The sequence below is a fragment of the Scyliorhinus canicula genome, chromosome 3 (assembly GCF_902713615.1).
Source record: "Scyliorhinus canicula chromosome 3, sScyCan1.1, whole genome shotgun sequence".
NCBI classification, from domain to species: domain Eukaryota; kingdom Metazoa; phylum Chordata; class Chondrichthyes; order Carcharhiniformes; family Scyliorhinidae; genus Scyliorhinus; species Scyliorhinus canicula.
In genome coordinates this window covers 95315520-95336222 of record NC_052148.1, presented here as the reverse complement: position 1 = coordinate 95336222, position 20703 = coordinate 95315520, and the positions used below count along the sequence as shown (strand labels likewise).

Genomic DNA, 20703 nt, shown 5'->3' with positions numbered 1-20703 from the left:
GGAGTGGCTCTCTGGCGTCAGTGGGAGGTAAGGAGAAGGGTTAAGGCAGATTTCTTAGGCCTGTGAAACCCCGCTAAAGCCCATCTACACTATTCCCTTATCGTCCATATGTCTATCCAATGACCATTTGAATGCGTTTAGTGTTGGCGAGTCCACTACTGTTGCAGGCAGGGCATTCCATGCCCTTACTACTCCTAATTCTTGGGCGCAACATCGAGGGCCGAAGGGCCTGTACTGCGCTGTAATGTACTATGTTCTTAGGCCAGCTTTAGTGTAGCGTTGCAGGCAATCTCTGAGCAAAGGGCCTTTATGTTTGCAATTGATACTCTTGATGATTAGCATTAGCCGTCTAAAATTAAAATTGCCCCTGGAACATCAGTATCAGTACTGGACAGGACATATAGGTATCCCATGATGCCTTGCATTGCACTAGACACATGGCGGGAAATATACCATGCGACACATTCTGAACATATGCATAGTTATAAGGGACGGAATTCTCCGACCCCCGGCGTCAATCCCGCCCCTGCCGTGTCCCGAATCCTCCGCCCCCCCCGAGAATCGGCGGGGGCGGGAATTGCGCCGCGCCGGTCGGCGGGCCCCCCGCGGCGATCCTCCGGCCAGCGATGAGCCGAAGCCCCGCCGCTGACAGGCCTTTCCCGCCGGCGTGGTTTAAACCACCTCTGGTACCGGCGGGATTGGCGGCGCGGGCGGGCTCCGGGGTCCTGGGGGGGGGGGGCGCGGGGCGATCTGACCCCAGGGGGTTCCCCCACGGTGGCCTGACCCGCGATCGGGGTCCACCGATCGGCCGGGCGGGCCTGCGCCGTGGGGGTACTCTTTTTCTTCCGGCCTGCCATGGCCTTCACCATGGCGGGAGCGGAAGAGACCCCCTCCCCTGCGCATGCACCGGTATGACGTCAGCAGCCGCTGACACACCGGCGCATGCGCGGACTTCCGCCGACCGGTGAAGGCCTTTCAGCCCCGGTTGGCGGGGTGCCAAAGGCCGTTCACGCTGGCCGGTGGAGCGGGAGCCACTCCGGCACGGGCCTAACCCTTCAATGTAAGGACTTGGCCCCTAAAGGTGCGGAAAATTCTGGGAGCCACTCCGTCCCGCTGGGACACCCCCCCCCCCCCCCCCCCCCCCGCCCGCCCCGCCGGGTAGGGGAGAATCCCGGCACAGATCACAATGCACCCACACATAGAAATCTATTTGGAGCCAGGGATGATTCACATTGTGGTTCCTGAAGAGGTCAGCAAGGCCAGATACTCAGAGATCAGGATATGCGATGCCCCGATCTCAGAATACCCCTTCAGCCCTCCACCCAATCACTGGCAAGGCACCCCTCAATCAGGACCCCCTTCTGCCGGAGCAGTGCCAGGGAATTGTTCAGCCATGTCTTTTGACCACCTGAGGGCTACAAAGGTCTCTGAGCACTCTGGCGTAGTCATCACGCCTACCCAGTGAATCCAACAGTGGCTGTGAGATGGTCCTCATTGAAGAACCTTTGCACTTCAATGTCTGGGTGGTGTCAGCTGCTTCTCTGATGGAAAAGGTCTTCCAATGCAGGCATGCTGTTCAGGCATCAGAGGTTGAAAATGATCCAGTCTTAAAAAAGGCAGTCAGAGAACCTAGGGTGGGATTCTCCGAGCCTCCACGCTGAAATCGGGCTCGGCGCAGGGACGAAGAATGGCCGTCAGACCCGGGATCAGGTCCAACACCGCTCCCGCGAGCCACCAATTGCGCATGCACAGTCGACACGGCGCCGATTCTCCGCCAACAACTGTCCGAGTTGCCGCCGGTGTGGTTCACTCAAGGTTCCACCCGGTGGGAGCTCTGAGTGGCGACTGTGGACTCAGTCCGTGGGCGCGTGCGATCTCGGGGGGCGGTCTATATTGTAGGGGCCAGTCCGCGGTGTGGGTCTGCCATGTTGCGCAGGGCTACCGCCACAGGCCACTGGCGCACGCATGTGCGGACCCCGGCCGGAAATGCTAGCCCTCTTCAAAACGGAGAATCACTCTGGGACTTTCTCCAGGAAAGCCCAGAGTGATTTGTGCCTGTGTTCTCACGGGCGTGGGAACATAGCCCCATTAACAGCGATTTCTGCCTCCGGTCTTTTTTGGAGGGACTTTAGAATAGAGGAAACCCCAACAGACAAGAACTGTGGTTAGAAACAACACTTGCCCTTCCAGGAGGCACTTCAGAACCAAGAAAATGCCCGTATGAAAATTTATAGTTAGAAACATCACCTGCTCAAAAGAGGAAGCACTTAGAGTTAATGGACTGTGAAGAGCGTTAAAAGCAAAAAAAAAGGTAATCCCTCCTTTGAAATAGTCTGGACCAGTTAATCAAGAGGCTTGTAAAAGGTAATCGGCCTTAAAATTGAATGAAAACAAAAAATTTTAAGCTTCTCAGCAAGATCAGAGGCTTCAAAAAGTTAAAGGGGAATGAAATTGTGTGTGAAAAAAGCACGTCAAAAGTTTCCAAAACACCAAAGGGAAGTCTTTTACCTTCAGCTGACAGATCTTTGAAATTGACATGCTGAAATAGAATTTAGAGGTTTTCAAGGTTTTCACTTGTCCAGTAGTAACAAAAGGTTTATTGAGTAACTATAACAACAATTGTGTTGAGTAACTATAACAACAATTGTGTGAGTTCTTTACTTTAACATTGATACTAGTGATAAGGTAAACAAGATCTACCTACAGTAACTGCACTAACCATCTGAGCTAATCTGATGCTCCTGCCCTGGTCACAGTCCATCCAAAAGAGAGGGAGAGAGACCCAATGTGGTTTATTTTATACCCCTGTTGGTCCGGCCCTCGAGTGATCATGTGGTGCTACTGATTACACATTAACCCCTTATGTACATGTACATACAGAGATCACTACAGAAGCTTTGTGGGTAGTGCTTAGGAATGAAAAAGGGCCAGCCACATTGCCAGGTGTTTATTATAGGTCCCAAGATAGTCAGCAGGAAATTGAGCAGCAAATATGTGTACAATTTGCAGAAGTGCGTAAAATTAATAATAGGGTAATTAAAGGGGTGATTTCAACTTTCCCAACATTAACTGGGTTAGTCATTGTGTTAAGAGCTTAGATGGAGCAAATTCCCCAAATAACAAATGAGATGAATGACCATGTAATCTGTTTTTGGTTGAATGCTGGCTCATAGAATTTTTCTTCAAATAAAGCCCTGGGTAACTCTTAATGTCCATAAGGTTAGACAGATAAGACCTCCAAATGCCTCCATCTGCAACAAGTAGCTTTTCTTCAGTACTGCCTGGTATATTACAGGGATGTAATATATATATTACCCATTTGTCTTGCCGAATTCTATTTAACTTGATGATAACCAGTCAAAGTCTTCCAATTAATGACAAATTAGTTATTGAGTAACAAAATAATATACTTGTGAGTTCTTTCACTTTAACACTTTGACTAGTAATAGAATTAACTAAGATTAGATTAAATTAACAATTAATAAATAAACTACACTCTGAGCTGGTCACGTCCATCCTCTAGCTGCAATACACACACACTAACACTAAGAAAGAATGGGAAACTCCTTATAAAGTTTCTGTTAGTGTTGCCATCTAGTGATCATCTGTCTGTACTGACTGCACATTGACCAATCATGTATTTACATATACAGAGGTCACTACACTGCCGTGCAGGACCGCCCTCAGCTATACACACCAGTCTAGTCCAAGTGCTCAGGTTTTGCTGAGATGCTGGGACTCATAAGGCTAGATTTTCCAATCAGTTGAAATACAAACCAAATCGATTATTTGGGTACTCTAAATTTAAAAACTCTAAAAAAAAACACTGTTGGAAACATTGGAACACAGGAACAGGAGTAGGCCATTCAGCCCCTCGAGCCTGTTCCGCCATTCAATGAGATTGTGGCTGATCTGTGAACTAACTCCATATACCTGCCTTTAGCCCATATCCCTTAATAGCTTTGCGCAAAAAAAATCTATGTATCTCCGAATTAAAATTAACGGCTGATCAATCTTCAACTGCCATTTATGGGAGAGAGTCCCAAACCTCTACCACCCTTTGAGTGAATAATTGCTTCCTAACATCTCTCCTGAGTGGTCACGCCCTAATCTTTACACTATGCCCCCTAGTTTTAGAATCTCCAACCAGTGGAAATAGTTTATGTTTATCTACCCTGTTTTTCCCTGTTAATATCTTGAATATTTCAATCAGGTCACTCCTCAATCTTCTAAATTCTAGCAAAAACATGTTAAGTTTGAGTAATCTCTTTGTAACTCAACCACTGTATTCCAAGTATAATTTTTATAAACCTACATTGCACTCCCTCCAAGGCCAAAATGTTTTCCTAAGATGTGGTGCCCAGAACTGCTCACAGTACTCCAAGTGGGGTCTAACCAGGGTTTGGTCTAGCTGCAGCATAACCCCTTTATACTCTTTATGCTCCAATTCTCTAAATATAAAGGCTAGCGTTCCATTAGCCTTTTTGATTATCTTCTGCACTTGTTCCTGGCATTTTAATGACTTGTTGAGGAGGAATAGGAACTTCTGTGATGCTGCAGGAATTCAAGGGCGGCAGCAATTTAGAGATTGATTACATCATGAAGATTCTCTTTACCCGCTGGCAGTGCCCAACACCCCCACCCGCAAGTTTCCCAGTGGCATAGGGTGGCTACAATGGGAAATCCCATTGACAAGCTGCGGGAAGAGAGAATCCTGCTGCCAGCGAATGGCGTGCCACTGAGAAACACACAACTGGAGGACCGGAGTGGCTCCCGCTCCGCCGGCCGGTGGCAACGGCTTTTGGCGCCCCGCCAGGCGGGGCCGAAAGACCTTCGCCGGCCGGCGGAAATCCGCACATGCGCCGGTGCGTCAGCGGCTGCTGACATCATACCGGCGCATTCGCAGCGGAGGGGTTCTCTTCCGCCCCCGCCATGGTGAAGGCCATGGTGGGGTGGAAGAAAAAGAGTGCCCCCACGGCGCAGGCCCGCCCGCCGATCGGTGGGCCCCGATCGTGGGCCAGGCCACCGTGGGGCACCCTGCGGGGCCAGATTGCCCCGCGCCCCCCCCCCCCCAGGACCACGGCGCCCGCCTGCATCGCCAATACCGCCGGCACCAGATGTGCTTTGATTCCCGCCGACGGGAACAGCCTGGCGGCGGTGGGACTTCGGCCCATCGCGGGCCGGAGAATTGCCACGGGGGGCCCGTCGACCCCATGGAGAATTCCACCCCATGTCTTTAAGTCCTCAACACATTTTCCACTGAGTTTATGCTGGGAGATCAGGATAGCCCTTATAGAAATTCTATGACAAGCTTTTTAATTCTATCTAATGTTGATATCACACTCAGTTTACATCCAATTAATTGTATCAGGAATGATACATTCCCTGAAATATTCTTTTTACCTCATTCTATTTTGTCCACAGAAAACATTGTACCATTTAAGCGCTATCAGATAACAGTTTACCCTGTGTACAATGAAGGTCCTGGAACTCAGCTTTCAATAATGGCATATCTTCAACAGGACTGTAAGTAGATTCCAACAAAGTCGCCCTACAACTTGTATACATAAATCAAATTTAGAAAATCTAATTGCATCTAATTGGGCTAGTATCATGGTTCCGAACATTTCTGAACAAGCTTTGAATTGAAATGTTACCTATTGAGTTACCCACCATTACTACAACATAAACTGGGGCTGTGGGAAGTCATTTACTTGCCAGTTAGTTGTGTCAATCCCTTCACACATAGTGATCATCGCAGTTACAACCAGACAGATGTTACAGGTGTTTCTTATGACGGGTACCTCTGACTACTAAAATGTCAAAGGAATATGATGATTCACCCTGATTGGATAATGCTAGCCTTGTCCCAAACTGCCTCCTTTTTCAGCTCCAGCATGTGGACCTTTTGTTCATCTGAAGGAAACAGGAAAAACGGAAGCTGAGCTGGAATGGGATGAAATTCCAGTGAACAAGCAGCATGGGTTCATCACAAATTATGCCATCTTTTATAAGCCTGCTGGTGACAATGAATCATGTGAGCTGAAAAGATCTTTATCTTCATTGTTGTCATTGGAATAACATGTCTGTACAGTGATAGAGCCAGGTGTTGCATGCAGAGGCTACCACTTCCATGGGGGCTGTGGTACACTGGGGGAACAATTGGAGCTGGAGGCTTCATGCCCCGGGGGGGGGGGGCACTGCCATGAAAGGCTATTGGCAAGTGCTGGCTGGCGACCCCCATTTGGTCCCAATGTCAGGGTCCCAAAGCACACAGTAAAACCCTGCTAATTAACTCCAATTCTCGCCCCACAAATGCTGCCTGATTTGCTAAGTATTTCTAGCAATTTCCATTTTTATTTCAGATTACAGGAAATACAAGAGCTATCCTGATCTCCCAGCATAAATACAAAATTATTTTTTCTTTAAATTGCAGCTGATTCTTTTCCCACTATGCACTCTGATTACTGACCCTTAAACGCCTCTATTAAATTGCCTGAACCTTGAAATGAAATGAAAATCATTTATTGTCACGAGTAGGCTTCAATGAAGTTACTGTGAAAAGCCCCTAGTCGCCACATTCCAGCGCCTGTCCGGGGAGGCTGGTACGGGAATCGAACCGTGCTGCTGGCCTGCTTGAAAAGCCAGCGATTTAGCCGAATAAGAAAACAGAAAACGCTGGATAAATTCAACGGATCTGGCAGCATCTGTGGAGATAAAAACAGTTAACATCTGCAAATGTCACTAATGTCCTTTAGGGAAGGAAACCTGCCAACCTTACCTGGTCTGGCCTACATGTGACTCCAGACCAACAGAAATATGGTTGACTCTTAAAATGCCCTCTGAAATGGCCCAGTAAGCCACTCAGTTCAAGGACAATTAGGAATCAGCGATAAAAGCTGGCCCAACCAGTGATGCCCACATCCCATGAATGAATGATACATTTTTAATAAAAGGTCAGTATAACAGATATATAAAAGAAGTCAGCAGTTAAGCGGAGGTCATGCCTCACCAACTTGATTGAACTTGAGGTGACCAGGTATGTAGATGAGGGCAATTCATTTGACATAGTCTACTTGGACTTCAGCAAGGCTTTTGATAAGGTCCCACATAGGAGACCGATAGCAAAGGTAAGAGTCTGTGGGATCCAAGGAAATTTGGCAAATTGGATCCAGAATTAGCTTTTTTTATAAATTTTTTTAATTGGGTTTTTGAGCAAAGTATATTTACCGTTAAGTACACAGAATAGGATATATATATATTTATAGAGGAGAAGGGCACACACATATACCAAAAAAAAGTAATGATAAAAAATAAAATAAAAAATAAAATAAAATAACTGGTAAGGCATTATGTACCAGCTCAACTGCAGAAACTCTGTACAACTGGCAAAATTATTTACAACAAATAAGTAGGCAACTGTTTGTGGGGGTGGGGGGGGGGGGGGGGGGGGAGACTGGGGAGGTAGATATACATTTGGGTGACGAAGAAACAATTAAAGAGGGCTCAAATGGGTCTGGTGTTGGTGTTGTCACTTCCTTCTCCCGGACGGATCTCGCTGTCCTTGTCGTCTCGCGATCACCTCCGCTTCAGCTGTTCCTCCCATCTTTCGCCTGTATTCTCCTTGTTCTCTGTTCCTGTACATGCCAAGTTTGTTATCGTTTCCCGTGCCCTCCTTCCGGCCATCATTTCCCTGCCCCCCCCCCCCCCCCCCCCTCCCTGGTTGATCCAAAATTGGCTGAGTGACAGAAAGTCACAGGCTGGTGAGGAGTATAGCCTTAGATTACGGGAGGATATAGATGAGCTGGTCAGATGGGTTGATCAGTGGCAAATGGAATGCAACCTGGGCAAGTGTGAGGTGATGCACTTGGGCAGGATAAATAAGGCATGGGACTACATGATAAATGGCAGGACCCTGGGAAGCACCGAGGATCAAAGGGACCTTTCTGTGCATGTACACCAGTCTCTTAAGGTAGCAAGGACAGGTAGAAACGGTGGTTAAGAAGGCATCACAATAATAATAATGTTTATTAGTGTCACAAGTAGGCTTGCACTAACACTGCAATGAAGTTACTGTGCAAAGGCCCTAGTCGCCACATTCCAGTGCCTGTTCGAGTACACTGAGGGAGAATTCAGAATGTCCAATTCACCTAAAGATTCACAACCCCTTGAGCAGTTTCTCCTCAGCTCAGTCATAATTTTTTTTTAATAAATTTAGCGTACCCAATCATTTTTCCAATTAAGGGGCAATTTAGCATGGCCAATCCACCTAGCTTGCACGTTTTTGGGGGCAAAACCCACGCAGACACAGGGAGAATGTGCAAACACCACACGGACAGTGACCCAGAGCTGGGATCGAACCTGGGACCTCAGCGCCGTGAGGCGGTTGTGCTAACCACTAGGTCACCATGCTGCCCTAGCTCAGTCATAAATGATCAGCTCCTTATCCTGACACTTGGCAAAGAACAACTTCTCCATCTCTACCCAATCAAGCCTCTTCCTAAGCTTCTTTCAATGGGATCAGCTCTCATTCTTTTCTATAGGATGATTCCATGAATGGGCTCAATCAGTGGGCATGTAGAATAAGCCCTTTATGGTAAAACAATCAATGAACAATAGAAAAACTATTGAATAGAAGCATTGTTCATGGGAAAGATCTAATGGTGTAGGAACTGTACTGTAGTATTTTTACGCAGGTGTTTGCACTCTTGTATGTAATCCTTTTACAGGAGCTGGTTTAGCTCACTCGGCTAAATTGCTGGCTTTTGAAGCAGACCAAGCAGGCCAGCAGCACGGTTCGATTCCTGTACCAGCCTCCCTGGACAGGTGCCAGAATGTGGCGACTAGGGGCTTTTCACAGTAACTTCGTTGAAGCCTACTCGTGACAATAAGCAATTTTCATTTTTCATTTTCATTTTGCAGATGTGACTGTTGGCCCAGCAAGTCGAAAATACACTCTGCTTAACTTAAGAAGCAATACCTTGTACCAGGTAAATGTCATGGCTTCTACAGCAAAAGGAGGCACAAATGGTACAGTCATCACTTTCAAAACGTTAATTTTTGGTAAGTTCTGAACACTGCTGGATCATATTTTTAATCCTCTGAGTTCAATTTTAAGGTAATGCTGTTCATTCTGTTTATTAACAAATTGAAAATATATCTTTTCTGCAACAGTGCAAGTTATTCTATACAGGATTGACCAAAAGGATTTAGGAAATTATAGACAGCAATGATACTGGGACAAGTTCCAGATGCCTGAACTAATGCCGGGTGACATGAGTTCAAGTTTCACCATTGCAATTAGGGATGGGTAATAAATACTGCCCTTTTCAGCGATGCTCACATCTCAGGGATGAATTCATAGAAAAATTAATTATGGAAAGAAAAAAAAAAGTATTTGTCCCATCGGCCTATTACTCCACAAGCACAGTTCACCCTGTCATGAACTTCACCTGCTTAGCTTAATTGCCAGGCAGGAACCATTCCCAAGCATTACCTCTGTGAACAAGGCAGAGTAAAATTTCAGTGTTATTCCAAGGTTTCCAAGGCTCTTTTTCTGCACAAGAGTTTGCATTAGCTATGAGGAGCGGTTGAATAAACTCGGTTTGTTCTCACTGGAACGACGGAGGTTGAGGGGCGACCTGATAGAGGTCTACAAAATTATGAGGGGCATAGACAGAATCGATAGTCAGAGGCTTTTCCCCAGTGTAGGGGGTCAGTCACTTGGGGGCATAAGTTTAAGGTGTGAGGGGCAAGGTTTAGAGGAGATGTGCGAGGCACATTTTTTACCCAGAGGGTAGTGGGTGCCTGGAACTCGCTGTCGGAGGAGGTGGTGGAAACAGGGACAATAGTGACATTTAAGGGGCAACTTGACAAATACATGAATAGGATGGGAATAGAGGGATACGGACCCAGGAAGTGTAGAAGATTTTAGTTTAGACGGGCAGCATGGTCGGCCCGGGCTTGGAGGGCCGAAGGGCCTGTTCCTGTGCTGTACTTTTCTTTGTTCTTTGTTCTTTGTAACCCATATAGAAATCCACCCCAAAACAATATAAATCCAATTTTTGCGACCTACATCTCCACGATTCTAAAAGCCAAGCTTTGGGTGCTGGGTTTTGCAAAGCCAGTTACGCAGTCTGTCACTGTTACTATCATTGTTTCTATCTCTGTTTCTGAATATAATAATCTAAGCCATACATTTTGTATTTTTCAGCAAAGTGGGAAACTGCTGCCATCATATCATCCACCTGCCTTGTCTCCCTATCAATCGCTATTTTGATGTTGCTTGTGTACTTTAAGAACAAGTAAGTACTTCTGAAGTTTCAAGTGAACGTTCACTTCAAGTCACTGAAAGCAATTACTCTAGTTTACTCGACGTAGCCATGTTCTCCAGATCACAGTACACAATCTACTGAGCACAAGCTGCTATCGTCCATTGTTTTTTAAAAATACATTACAAAATAAACTGTAAATTTGGATTGAGAAACATGCAGGAGATTTGGATTTGTTTATTGTCACATGTACCGAGGTACAGTGAAAAGTATTTTTCTGCGAGCAGCTCAAACAGATGTACCTGGATTTCTTGTTATAATAGAGCAACTGAAGCTAATTCAACCAAATGGCATTATGTTTCATCCAAGGATCACTATGTTTATATTTAGTTATTACCTTTTCAAATCTTGTTCCCCAGGATTAGAACAAAGTCTTGCCAGACTCTCCCAGATCCAGCTGACAGCCATCCTTATGTAAATTCACTGAAGTACCAAATCCAGGTAAGGTTAATCACTGCAAGGTTGTTAAATGGAAACTCAGAAACACACTTAAACACCTTTTTAGATTTTAATAAAAGCAAATTACTGCGGATGCTGGAATCTGAAACCGAAGAGAAAATGCTGGAAAATCTCAGCAGGTCTGGCAGCATCTGTAGGGAGAGAAAAGAGCTAAGGTTTCGAGTCCAATGATTCTTTGTCAAAGCTGACAGACAGAGAGAGTTGGAAATATTGATACTGTGTCCTCACAGTTATCGGGGACCTCCCGTGGCAGCTGCAGACTGTGTCCAGTGCCACTGGCAGGGGGTGGCTTCGGCAGGGGCTGAGGGGACTGGTGGGAGGTGGTCCGGGTGTGGCGAAGGGGGTTACAGGGGGCATTTTATGGCAGGCCTGGTCCATGCATGGTCGGCACCATGTTGTACGGCACAGCCACCGCATGGTACTGCGCGGCCATGGACCTACCATTCTGCGGTTGTATCCGCAGGTAAGGCTTTAAATGGCATGGCTGCTAGCCCCCCCCCCCCCCTCCCCCACCGGGCGGAAGATCGGTGCTGGGGTGGCACCGACTATTTGGTCGTAAGACCAGATGAATCCTGTGTACAAAGCCGCAGAATTGGAGAAACCAGCCCTTAGTGTTGAAGCGGGGGCAGAATTTGTTGACTTCTTCGATAGGAAAACTGCAGCTGCACCTGGCTCGATTCAATGACTATTAAGGGGCTAGCACCGGCGCCGGGTGGAACAGAATTGATTCCAATAAGAAACGGTGCCGGATTCGCCAGGTTCGGGATTGACACTCAGGAGGCTGACAGGCTACAGCAACATATACACACTTCACTCCCAACACACACCATTCCTGCCAACAAGATGGCATGTGTTGTGCCGGAGCACGGTCATCCTTTTGTTTTCTCTAGTTGGTCTCCTTAACTGAGGAAATGTGTTCTAGCTTTTTTTTAAAAACAGTACAGCACAGAACAGGCCCTTCGGCCCTCGATGTTGTGCCGAGCAATGATCACCCTACTCAAACCCAAGTATCCACCCTATACCCGTAACCCTGCAGATTGGTCGGCTGAGGCCAGAGGGCACCTAGGGGTATGGCCTGGGACACACACCCATATGACCTGTGGCCCTAAGTTCACAGTGGGCAGTCAGCGGTATGCACAGCTGCCTTGCTGGCTGCGGCAATGGCTGTGCCTGTCCACCCCGACCCCACAGCCCACCTCCTGACCACTGCCCCCAGGCCCTGGCAGAAGCCCCAGGCCAGCAGCACAGCTGTCAGCAAATTATGGCGACATTGGACACTTTCCCTAACCCCTCTCTCTCTGCCAGCAGCCACAGCGACTGTTTCACAAGTTTTAAAATCACAAGTGAACCTTGCCATCGGGAATCAGCCCTGGTGGAGGCGGAGAATCACGGAGGCCCCGGAGAGGATCGGGTCAGGCCCTCTAATGATATGCCAAGAAATGTTTACTGTAGGTGTGGAGTGGAACGCATTGAAGCCTCTGTCCAGGCACCGGAGAATTGCAATTTGGCATGAAACCGCGCCCGCCGTGGTTTCAGCGTCATAACTGATTTTCTGCTCAATCGCGTTACCCGATTCCGGCATCAGCCGACGGAGAATCCCATCCACAATACTTTGGCCTCAACAACTTCCTGTGGTAACAAATTCCACAGGCTCACCACTCTCTGGGTGAAGACATTTCTCCTCATCTCTGTCCTAAATGCTCTACCCAGGATCCACAAACTGTGATCCCCGGTTCTGGGCACCCCCAACAGGAACATCTTTCCTGCATCTACCCTGTCTAGTCCTGTTACAATTTTACAGATTTCTATAAGATCCCCCTCATTCTTCTGAACTCCTGCAAATACAATTCTGACCAACTCAATCTCTCCACGTACGTCAGTACTGTCATCCCAGGAATCAGTCTGGTAAACCTTTGCTGCACTTTCTCTATAGCTAGAACACCTTTCCTCAGTTAAGGAGACCAAAACTAAACACAATATTCCAGATGGGGCCTCACCAAGGTCTGAATAATTACAGCAAGACATCCTTGCTCCTGTGCTCAAATCCTCTCATTATGAAGGACAAGGGCCGGGATTCACCCGGAATTGGCGGGCAGCCCGTACCGTCGCCAAAGAGCAGCGTGAACCACTCCGGCATCGAGCCTCCCGGAAGTTGCAGAATCCTCCACACTTCCGGGGGCTAGGCCAGCGCTGGAGGGGTTGGCGCCGAAGGGCCTCTGCCAGCCAGCGCGCGTTGGCGCATGCGCAGGACCGCTGGCGTGTGTCCTGCGCATACACGGCCTGTGTAAGGCTCCGCAATGGCCAGCGCGGAGGGAAAGAGTGCCCCCTCAGTACAGGCCTGCCCACAGATCAGTGGGCACTGATCTCATAATTTATGGCTATCCAGATAATAGCCTGCCTTCTCGTTTTTGCTACCAAAGTGGATAACCTTGCATTTCTGCAAATTATATTCCATCTGCCATTCATTTAATTTGCCCACTCACTCAATTTGTCCAAGTCACACGGAAGGATCTCTGAATCCTTCACCCAGCTCACCCTCCCACCCAACCAGGTGTCATCTGCAAATTTGGAGATATTAATTTGTTCCCTCATCGAAATCATTGATACACATTGTGAATATCTGGGGTTTCAGCATCGATCCCTGTGGTACCCCACTATTTACTGCCTGCCATTTGGAAAAAGATCCATTTGTTCCTATTCTTTGTTTCCTGTCAGCCAACCAGTTTTCTGTACATCTCAATACATTACCCCCAATCCCATGCGCTTTAATTTTACATGCTAATCTCTTCATGTGGGACTCTGTCGATAGCCTTATGAAAGTCCAAACAAACCGCATCCACGAGCTCCCCCTCATCAACTCTACTTGTTATATATTCAAAGAATTCCAGTAGATTTGTCAAGCATGATTTCCCTTTCTTAAATCCGTGCTGACTCTGTCCGATCCTTCCATTGTTTTCCAAGTGCTCTGCTATAAAACGTTTGGTAAGGCCAGTGCCGTACTTTGAGCGGGACTCTCCTAAAATGGTGGTCGCCCCTTCCACTCCCAGTGCATTTGTTATATTCACAGCAATACACATGTTAAATATATTTTAAAATGTAAAGGTAAAGGATGTCCTGTTCTCTAGCTGGTTCCTCAAATGTTTTGGTCCAGAAAACCATCCTATATACAAGTCAGAAATGGATTCTAGAATTTTCCCCACTACCGACATAAGGCTTACTGGTCTATAATCCCCTGTTTTCTTTCTATTCCCTTTTTAAATAGTGGGATTTTATTAACTACACTCCAATCTGTAGGAACTGTTCCAAAGCCTATAGAATCTTGGAAGATGACCAACAACGCATCCACTGTTTTTAGAGCCACTCCTTAAGTACTCTGGGATGCAGATTATCAGACCCTGGGGATTTATCAGCCTTTAATCCCATCAATTTCCTCAATAACATTTCTCTACTAATATTTATCTCCTTCAATTCCCCCCTCTCATGAAACCTTGTATTCCCCAACATTTCTGGTATCTTATCTGTGTCCTCATTTGTGAAGACAGAACCAAAGTATGTATTTAGTTGGTCAGCCATTTCTTTGTCTCCAATTAGAAATTCCCCTGTTTCTGGACTTTAAGAGACCTACATTTGTCTTCATCAATCCTTTTCTCTTCACATACTTACAGAAATGTTTACAGTCAGTTTGTATGTTCCCCAAGAGCTTACTCTTGTACTCTATTTTCCCATTCTTAATCATCCCCTTGGTCCTCCTTTCTAAACTGCTCCCAATCCTCAGAGCTGTTGTTTTTCTTGGCCAATTTGTATGCCTCTTCTTTAAGACCATTAGACCATAAGACATAGGAGTGGAAGTAAGGCCATTCGGGCCATCGAGTCCACTCCGCCATTCAATCATGGCTGATGGGCATTTCAACTCCACCTACCAGCATTCTCCCCGTAGCCCTTAATTCCTCGCGACATCAAGAATATAAGATTGAATTGGATTGAATTTGGATTGAATACTATCCCTAATTTCCCTTGTATGCCATGGATTGGCCACCTTTCCTGTTTTACGTTTGTGTCAGTCAGAAATAAACAATTGTTTCAGTTTCCCCATGCGCTCCTTTAATGGTTGCCATTGCCTATCCACAGTCATTCCTTTAAGTAACATTTCCTAATCGATCATAGCCAACTCTCGCCTCATTTTATCGTAGTTTCCTTTATTAGGATTCAGAATCAACTATGTCATTCTCTATCTTGATAAAATAGTCTATTATATTATGGTTGCTCATCTCCAAGGGGTTTCACACAATTAGATTGCCAATGATTTCATTGTCAATTCACAGTACCAGTTTAAGAAGTCCTATTCTCTAGCTGATTCCTCAAAGTATTGGTCCAGAAAACCAGCCTGTATACAATCCGTGATTACTCCTCTACGATATTGTGACTAATTTGATTTTCCCAATCTATATGCATATTGAAATCACCCATAATTCCAGATGTTCCTTTATCACATACATCTCTACTTTCCTGTTTAATGCCATTCCCAACATCACCACTACAGTTTTGGGGCATTTACAACACCCAGTAACGTTTTTGCCCATTATGTTTCTAAGCTTAACCCATATAGATTGCGCATTGTCGGAGCTAATATCTTTCCTCGTTGTTGCGTTAATCTCCTCTTTATTCAGAATGCAATTTCACTGCCTTTTCCTTTTTGTCTACCCTTCCTAAAAATTGGATACGCCTAGATGTTCAGTTCCCATCCCTGGTCACCTTGCTGCCATGTCACCATAATCCCGATTATATCATACCCGTTTACATATATTTGTGCGATTAGTTCATCCACTTTATTGTGAATGTTCCGTGCATTTTTCACTGTGGTCCTGTTTGAATCTAGCCCTTGGTTTCTCTCTCTGTCACTTTTCATATTCCCCTTTCTGTCTTTTGTTTTTGTCTTTGATTTCCCTTCCTCTGTCTCCTTCCATCAGTTCCCGTCCCCCTGTCATTTCAGTTTAAACACTCCCCAAACACTCTAGCAAATACTTCCCCTAGGGCATCAGTCCCTGTCCTGCCCAGGTGTAACTCGTCCAATTTGCACTGGTCCCACCTCCCCCAGAACTGGTCCCAATGCCCCAGGAATCTGAAACTCTCCCCCGACACCATCTCTTCAGTCAAGTATTCATCTGATATATCCTACTTTTTCTACTCTGACTAGCACATGGTGCTGGTAGCAATCCGGAGATCACTATGTTTGAGGTCTGACTTCTCAACTTTCTTCCTCACTCCCTATATTCTGCTTTTAGGACCTGATCCCTTTTTTTTAACCAATGTGTACCACAATCATTAGCTGTTCACCTTCCCCCTCCAGAATGTTCTGCAACCGCTCTGACATCATTGACCTTAGACACCAGGGAGGCAACACACCATCCTGGGGTCTCGTTTGTGGCCACAGAAACGCCTGTCTATTCTCCTTACAATTGAATCCCCTATAACTATTGCATTCCCACACTTTTTACTCCTCCGCTCTGCAGCAGAACCAACCGTGTTGCAGTAAATTTGGCTGTTGCTGCTTTCCCGGAGGTCATTACCCTCAACAATATCCAAAGTGGTATATCTGATTTGCAGGGGAATGGCCACAGGATATTCCTGCACTGCCTGCCTAACTCTCTTGTTCTGCCTGGTGGCCACCCATTCCCTGCCTGCCTGTGGAGTCTAAACCTGCGGTGTGATCACCTCTCTACACATGCTGTCCATGACACTCTCTGCCTTCTGGAAGCTCCACAGTGTCCCCAGCCACCAGTCCAGCTCTGAAACCTCAGCTTCCAGGAACTGCAGCTGGAGACACTTCCTGCACACATGCTGGTCCCCGACACCGGAAATGTTCACAGCTTCCCACATGGAGCAAGAGGAGCAAGTCAAGGCTTTGAGCTCTCCTGCCATAATTTACCCCTTTCAATTAAACCTTTGGAAGAATCTTGATATTAGATTATATCCAATTCTCTATGACCCTTCTTTCCTTGTGTTCATAACTACCAATTATAATCCTTACAGATTATAAAAGTTGCAAAGATTTACCGACATTATCCTCTACTTACCAATCAGCTCCCTCTTGTCCAGCCTCAGCAGCGCAAGGAAGATTTAAAACGTTACAAAGCAAGGAGAAAAAGCAAAAATCCTATTCCCACTCTGCACCAAATTCCCACTGTTTCAAATTCCCAAGTTTCAAGCTCACTCTAGCTGTGTCTCACTGTGAACGTGGCAGTCTGTCCCACTGCTCGTGTGCAAAGTTTGCCATTAAATGCTCGCTGATGAGCTCATTAATAGGCCTCAGAGGAGCAATTTTTAATTTGCAAAGAGATATGGGGTGCGTTTCAGCGCACTCAAGTTAAAGTCCACTGAACGGTGCGATGGCCAGGGTGTTTCTCAGCGCCTACTATTCAATGCACCTTTCTTTGGCCTCAGCAAAGGACTCCCCATCAAGGCTCCCCTTTAAGTCATTTCCTGCATTTCTGAGCTCAGCTCAGCTCCCCATGCACAAAGTCTACTCTCGGATTGGGGCACCATTTTTGAAGGCTGCTTTGATCTTTCGACGCCCACTGTGACTTTAGGACCCCCCACATCACCTAACACCTCTTCCAGGGTCTTCTTCCCCCCCCCCCCCCCCCATCCCACCTCTTATGGGCAAGGCGCCTGTTCCTTGGTTAGGCCACCTGGCACCTGGGCACCTTGGCACTGCCAGCCTGGCATCCTGGCAGTATCACTACCAGCTTGGCAGTGTCACCCGGGCAAGGCGTATGGCATTATGAGGGCTAATGGACAGACTGGTCAGCTTATATAAATGACAGAGAATCAAGGCAACCCACTGGAGTATCATTCACACTCCTCCCGGAGTCATCGCCTGCAATGGGCATTCCCCTTGCCCCATCTCTGCCTCCCACCCCCACCACAGGCTTCCCAGAGCCATGATGTGACAGCGTGGCCCTTTAAGGGGGTGACCCTTCACAAACCACATGACCAACCCAGAGCCTATGGGAATGAAGTGTCCGAATGTTTACCTATCAGTCTTAGGCACAGACCTGGCTATTGTGGTATGATCAGAAAAAGCTTGGGAGTCAAGGGGACTAAACGTGTGTGGGAGTTATACAGTTCTGTGTGTAAAGTTCCTCTTAGTTAAATAAATCACCTTCGTGATTCAACACTGCCTCGTCGCTTTGCCTCGCAATAGAACACATGGAAAATCCTGAAAGAGGCAAAACAAAAGACGCATGAAAAAATAATCTGGAAAATTACCCTCCAAACCGCTCAGGTGATCAGAAGTAGCCAAGGAGATTGCATGGACTATGTTCCATCTGTAAAGAATATTCTAATGCATTTATAGTTTGGAAAGGATTAAAAATACTGTCAGTCACATTTGTAATGAATGAATTAACATGAAGGGGTGAAATTCTTCTGTGTAAAAGTCTTCATTAACCCAGTTTATTTGAGAAAGTTTCATCTTGGTCTTTTTATTGCAGCATAGACTTGATGCCGAAAACCTGGAAAAGACCTCGCAGAAGGTCAGCTCTACAGGGCAGAAACAGCAAAGTGGTGACAAGAATGAATCACGTAGAATCTGTTCAGGGAGTGCTGAAGATCCAACTATTATGGGGAGCAGCAGTGGTCAGCAGACACCAACTCGGGTCTTAAGGTCAAACTCGACTTGTCTGCTTTTGGGCCCTGAAGAGACATCTTAGATTTACGTTAAGAAGGGAGATGGAATCCAGAATGTCTACCTTCGCACGGAGAGTAACTTTATGAGAAAATACATTCGTTAAAACAAAGAGTGCGAATGCTCACAGAATGGAGGCAGGGAAAAAGTGAACTAGAGAAATCTGACACTAAAAATATCAGAATCATATACTGTCCAAAAAAGCCTATATTTCGCATGAAGAATCATTGTGGACAGTCAGCAGACAACCATTTAATATGTTGAATCAGTCATTCTGTCATGTTGTTTTTTCTGAGCCAGGAAATAAATTTCAAATGCCTGAAACCTTCAGTTCAGCTTCAAGGAGAAGTGAAAATAATGTCAAACAAATATGATAGTGATGGAGAGGCTCACTGGCTGACCGACGCATCCTTGGAACCATTGCAGCGGCTTGTTTCCTAGATTCAGACTAATAAGGACTTTAAATAATTAAATAATTCCCAACAGACGGAAAAGGTCTTTTTTAAACAATTTTTATACTATAACTAGAGGGGGGAGTATATGACGTTAAAACTATTTCTCCTTACAGCAAGAGACTGAAGGGAAAAGGCATTTATTCAAACTTTTGCATGTCTAACTAATTGTGATTGATTAATTTCATGTTATTTCCTCCAAATAAACAACTGTCAAAGTTTACCAGCACTGGAAGTATTTTCCACTAAATTCTATTTCCAACAGCAGCAGATTGATTGACTTCACTCATGACATTTCAAACAGGGATGTAATTTCCTGTAACAGAGCACTGTAGACTTGCCCCCGCACACATCATGGAGGCATTGGGTCATAGATGTTTACAGCATGGAACAGACCCTTTGGCCCAGCTTGTCCATGCCTCCCAGTTTCTATCACTAAGCTAGTCTCACTTGCCTGCATTTGGTCTATATCCCTCTGTACCCTCCCTTTGCATGTAACTGTCTAACTGTTTTTTAAAGGAAAAAATTGTATCCGCCTCTACCACTGGCTCTGGCAGCTCATTCCAGATGCTCACCACCCTCTCTGTGAAGAAATTCCCCCTCTGGTCTCTTTTGTATCTATCCCCTCTCACCTTAAACCTAAGCCCTCTAGTTCTAGACACCTCTACCTTTGGGAAAAGATGTTGACTATCTACCTTATCTATGCTCCTCATTATTTTATAAACCTTTATAAGATCACCTCTCAACCTCCTATGCTCCAGGGAAAAAAAGTCCCAGCCTATCCAGCCTCTCCTTATAGCTCAGACCATCAAGTCCTGGTAGCATCCTCGTAAATCTCTTCTGCACTCTTTCTAGTTTAACAATATCCTACATCAGGTCAAAAAAATTTGCCCACAAAGTTGCAGAAAGTGGGACTTGATAATGGTGCTGCGAGGAAAATAGAGCAATCTACAGGACATCTCCTTCATCATTACGATTGAAGGACTGTGGGGGGGACAGGAAAAAGTGAGAAAGTATATAAAAAGGGCAAATACAATGTCAGTTCAGGGACAGAAAGAGAGCAAAGGAAAGACTGTGAGGCACTCTCAATTACGACGCGAGAGCGAGGTCAGTAATCAAAGGCTTTAATATACAGGGAACAGGACAGCATTCGAGAGAAGTGTGCTCGCCACATGGAGCCTTATCCTATATACTGTTGCTTGGGGGCGTACCCAGAGGCGGAGTCCCCCAGGGTTCCAAGCCTCTTAAAGGGGCAAGGTATTAAAGGTCAGGTACCGTTTACGGCAGTTATTAATACTGTTCATCACATTCACCCCCAGTTTAAAAAAAACACATAGTCCGTCGGGGGTGAAGTGTTTTAAACTATAAGTTCAGTCTTTGTGGCGGTCTGATCGTCCGTGCTGACTTTCGCTGCTCCGGTGGTGGCGCCGTGGATGCGGTCGCTTCCGATGGTGGTCTATCCGGGAGCACGGTTGACTGAGCCTTAGCCCGCCTTGGAGGGGGGGCGGGGTATTAGGGGTGATTAGGGTGGTCGGTGCCGGCGCCGGCTGAGGGGCAGGGGGCGCTATGGGGGGGCGCTGTCGGAGTCGGCGGTCGGTGTGGGGCGGGGAGCGTCGGTAGAAGGGGGGGTCGGTGGGGAAAACGTCGGGGTCGGTGGGGTCGGTGGGAGAGCCAGCGGGTGCCAGGTCTCGCAGGGAGACAGTATCCTGCCTGCCGTCGGGGTGCTCGACGTAGGCATATTGAGGGTTTGCGTGCAGCAGGTGGACCCTCTCGA

The 20703-nt window shown here is 46.5% G+C and overlaps 1 protein-coding gene across 5 annotated transcripts in view; it reads left to right on the top strand.

Annotated features, from left to right (window-relative positions):
• The window catches only part of LOC119962818 (interleukin-6 receptor subunit beta-like), a 65633-nt gene extending 46475 nt beyond the window's left edge, over positions 1–19158 (top strand). For all 5 annotated transcript variants that reach the window (XM_038790941.1, XM_038790937.1, XM_038790940.1 and 2 more), the window contains 6 exons: positions 5425–5526; positions 5891–6037; positions 8923–9063; positions 10214–10304; positions 10691–10772; positions 18284–19158. In XM_038790941.1, the coding sequence (XP_038646869.1) occupies positions 5425–5526; positions 5891–6037; positions 8923–9063; positions 10214–10304; positions 10691–10772; positions 18284–18502 (782 nt within the window). In that variant the 3' untranslated portion in view covers positions 18503–19158. The remainder of the gene's footprint in view (positions 1–5424; positions 5527–5890; positions 6038–8922; positions 9064–10213; positions 10305–10690; positions 10773–18283) is intronic.
• Positions 19159–20703: the final 1545 nt, after the last annotated feature.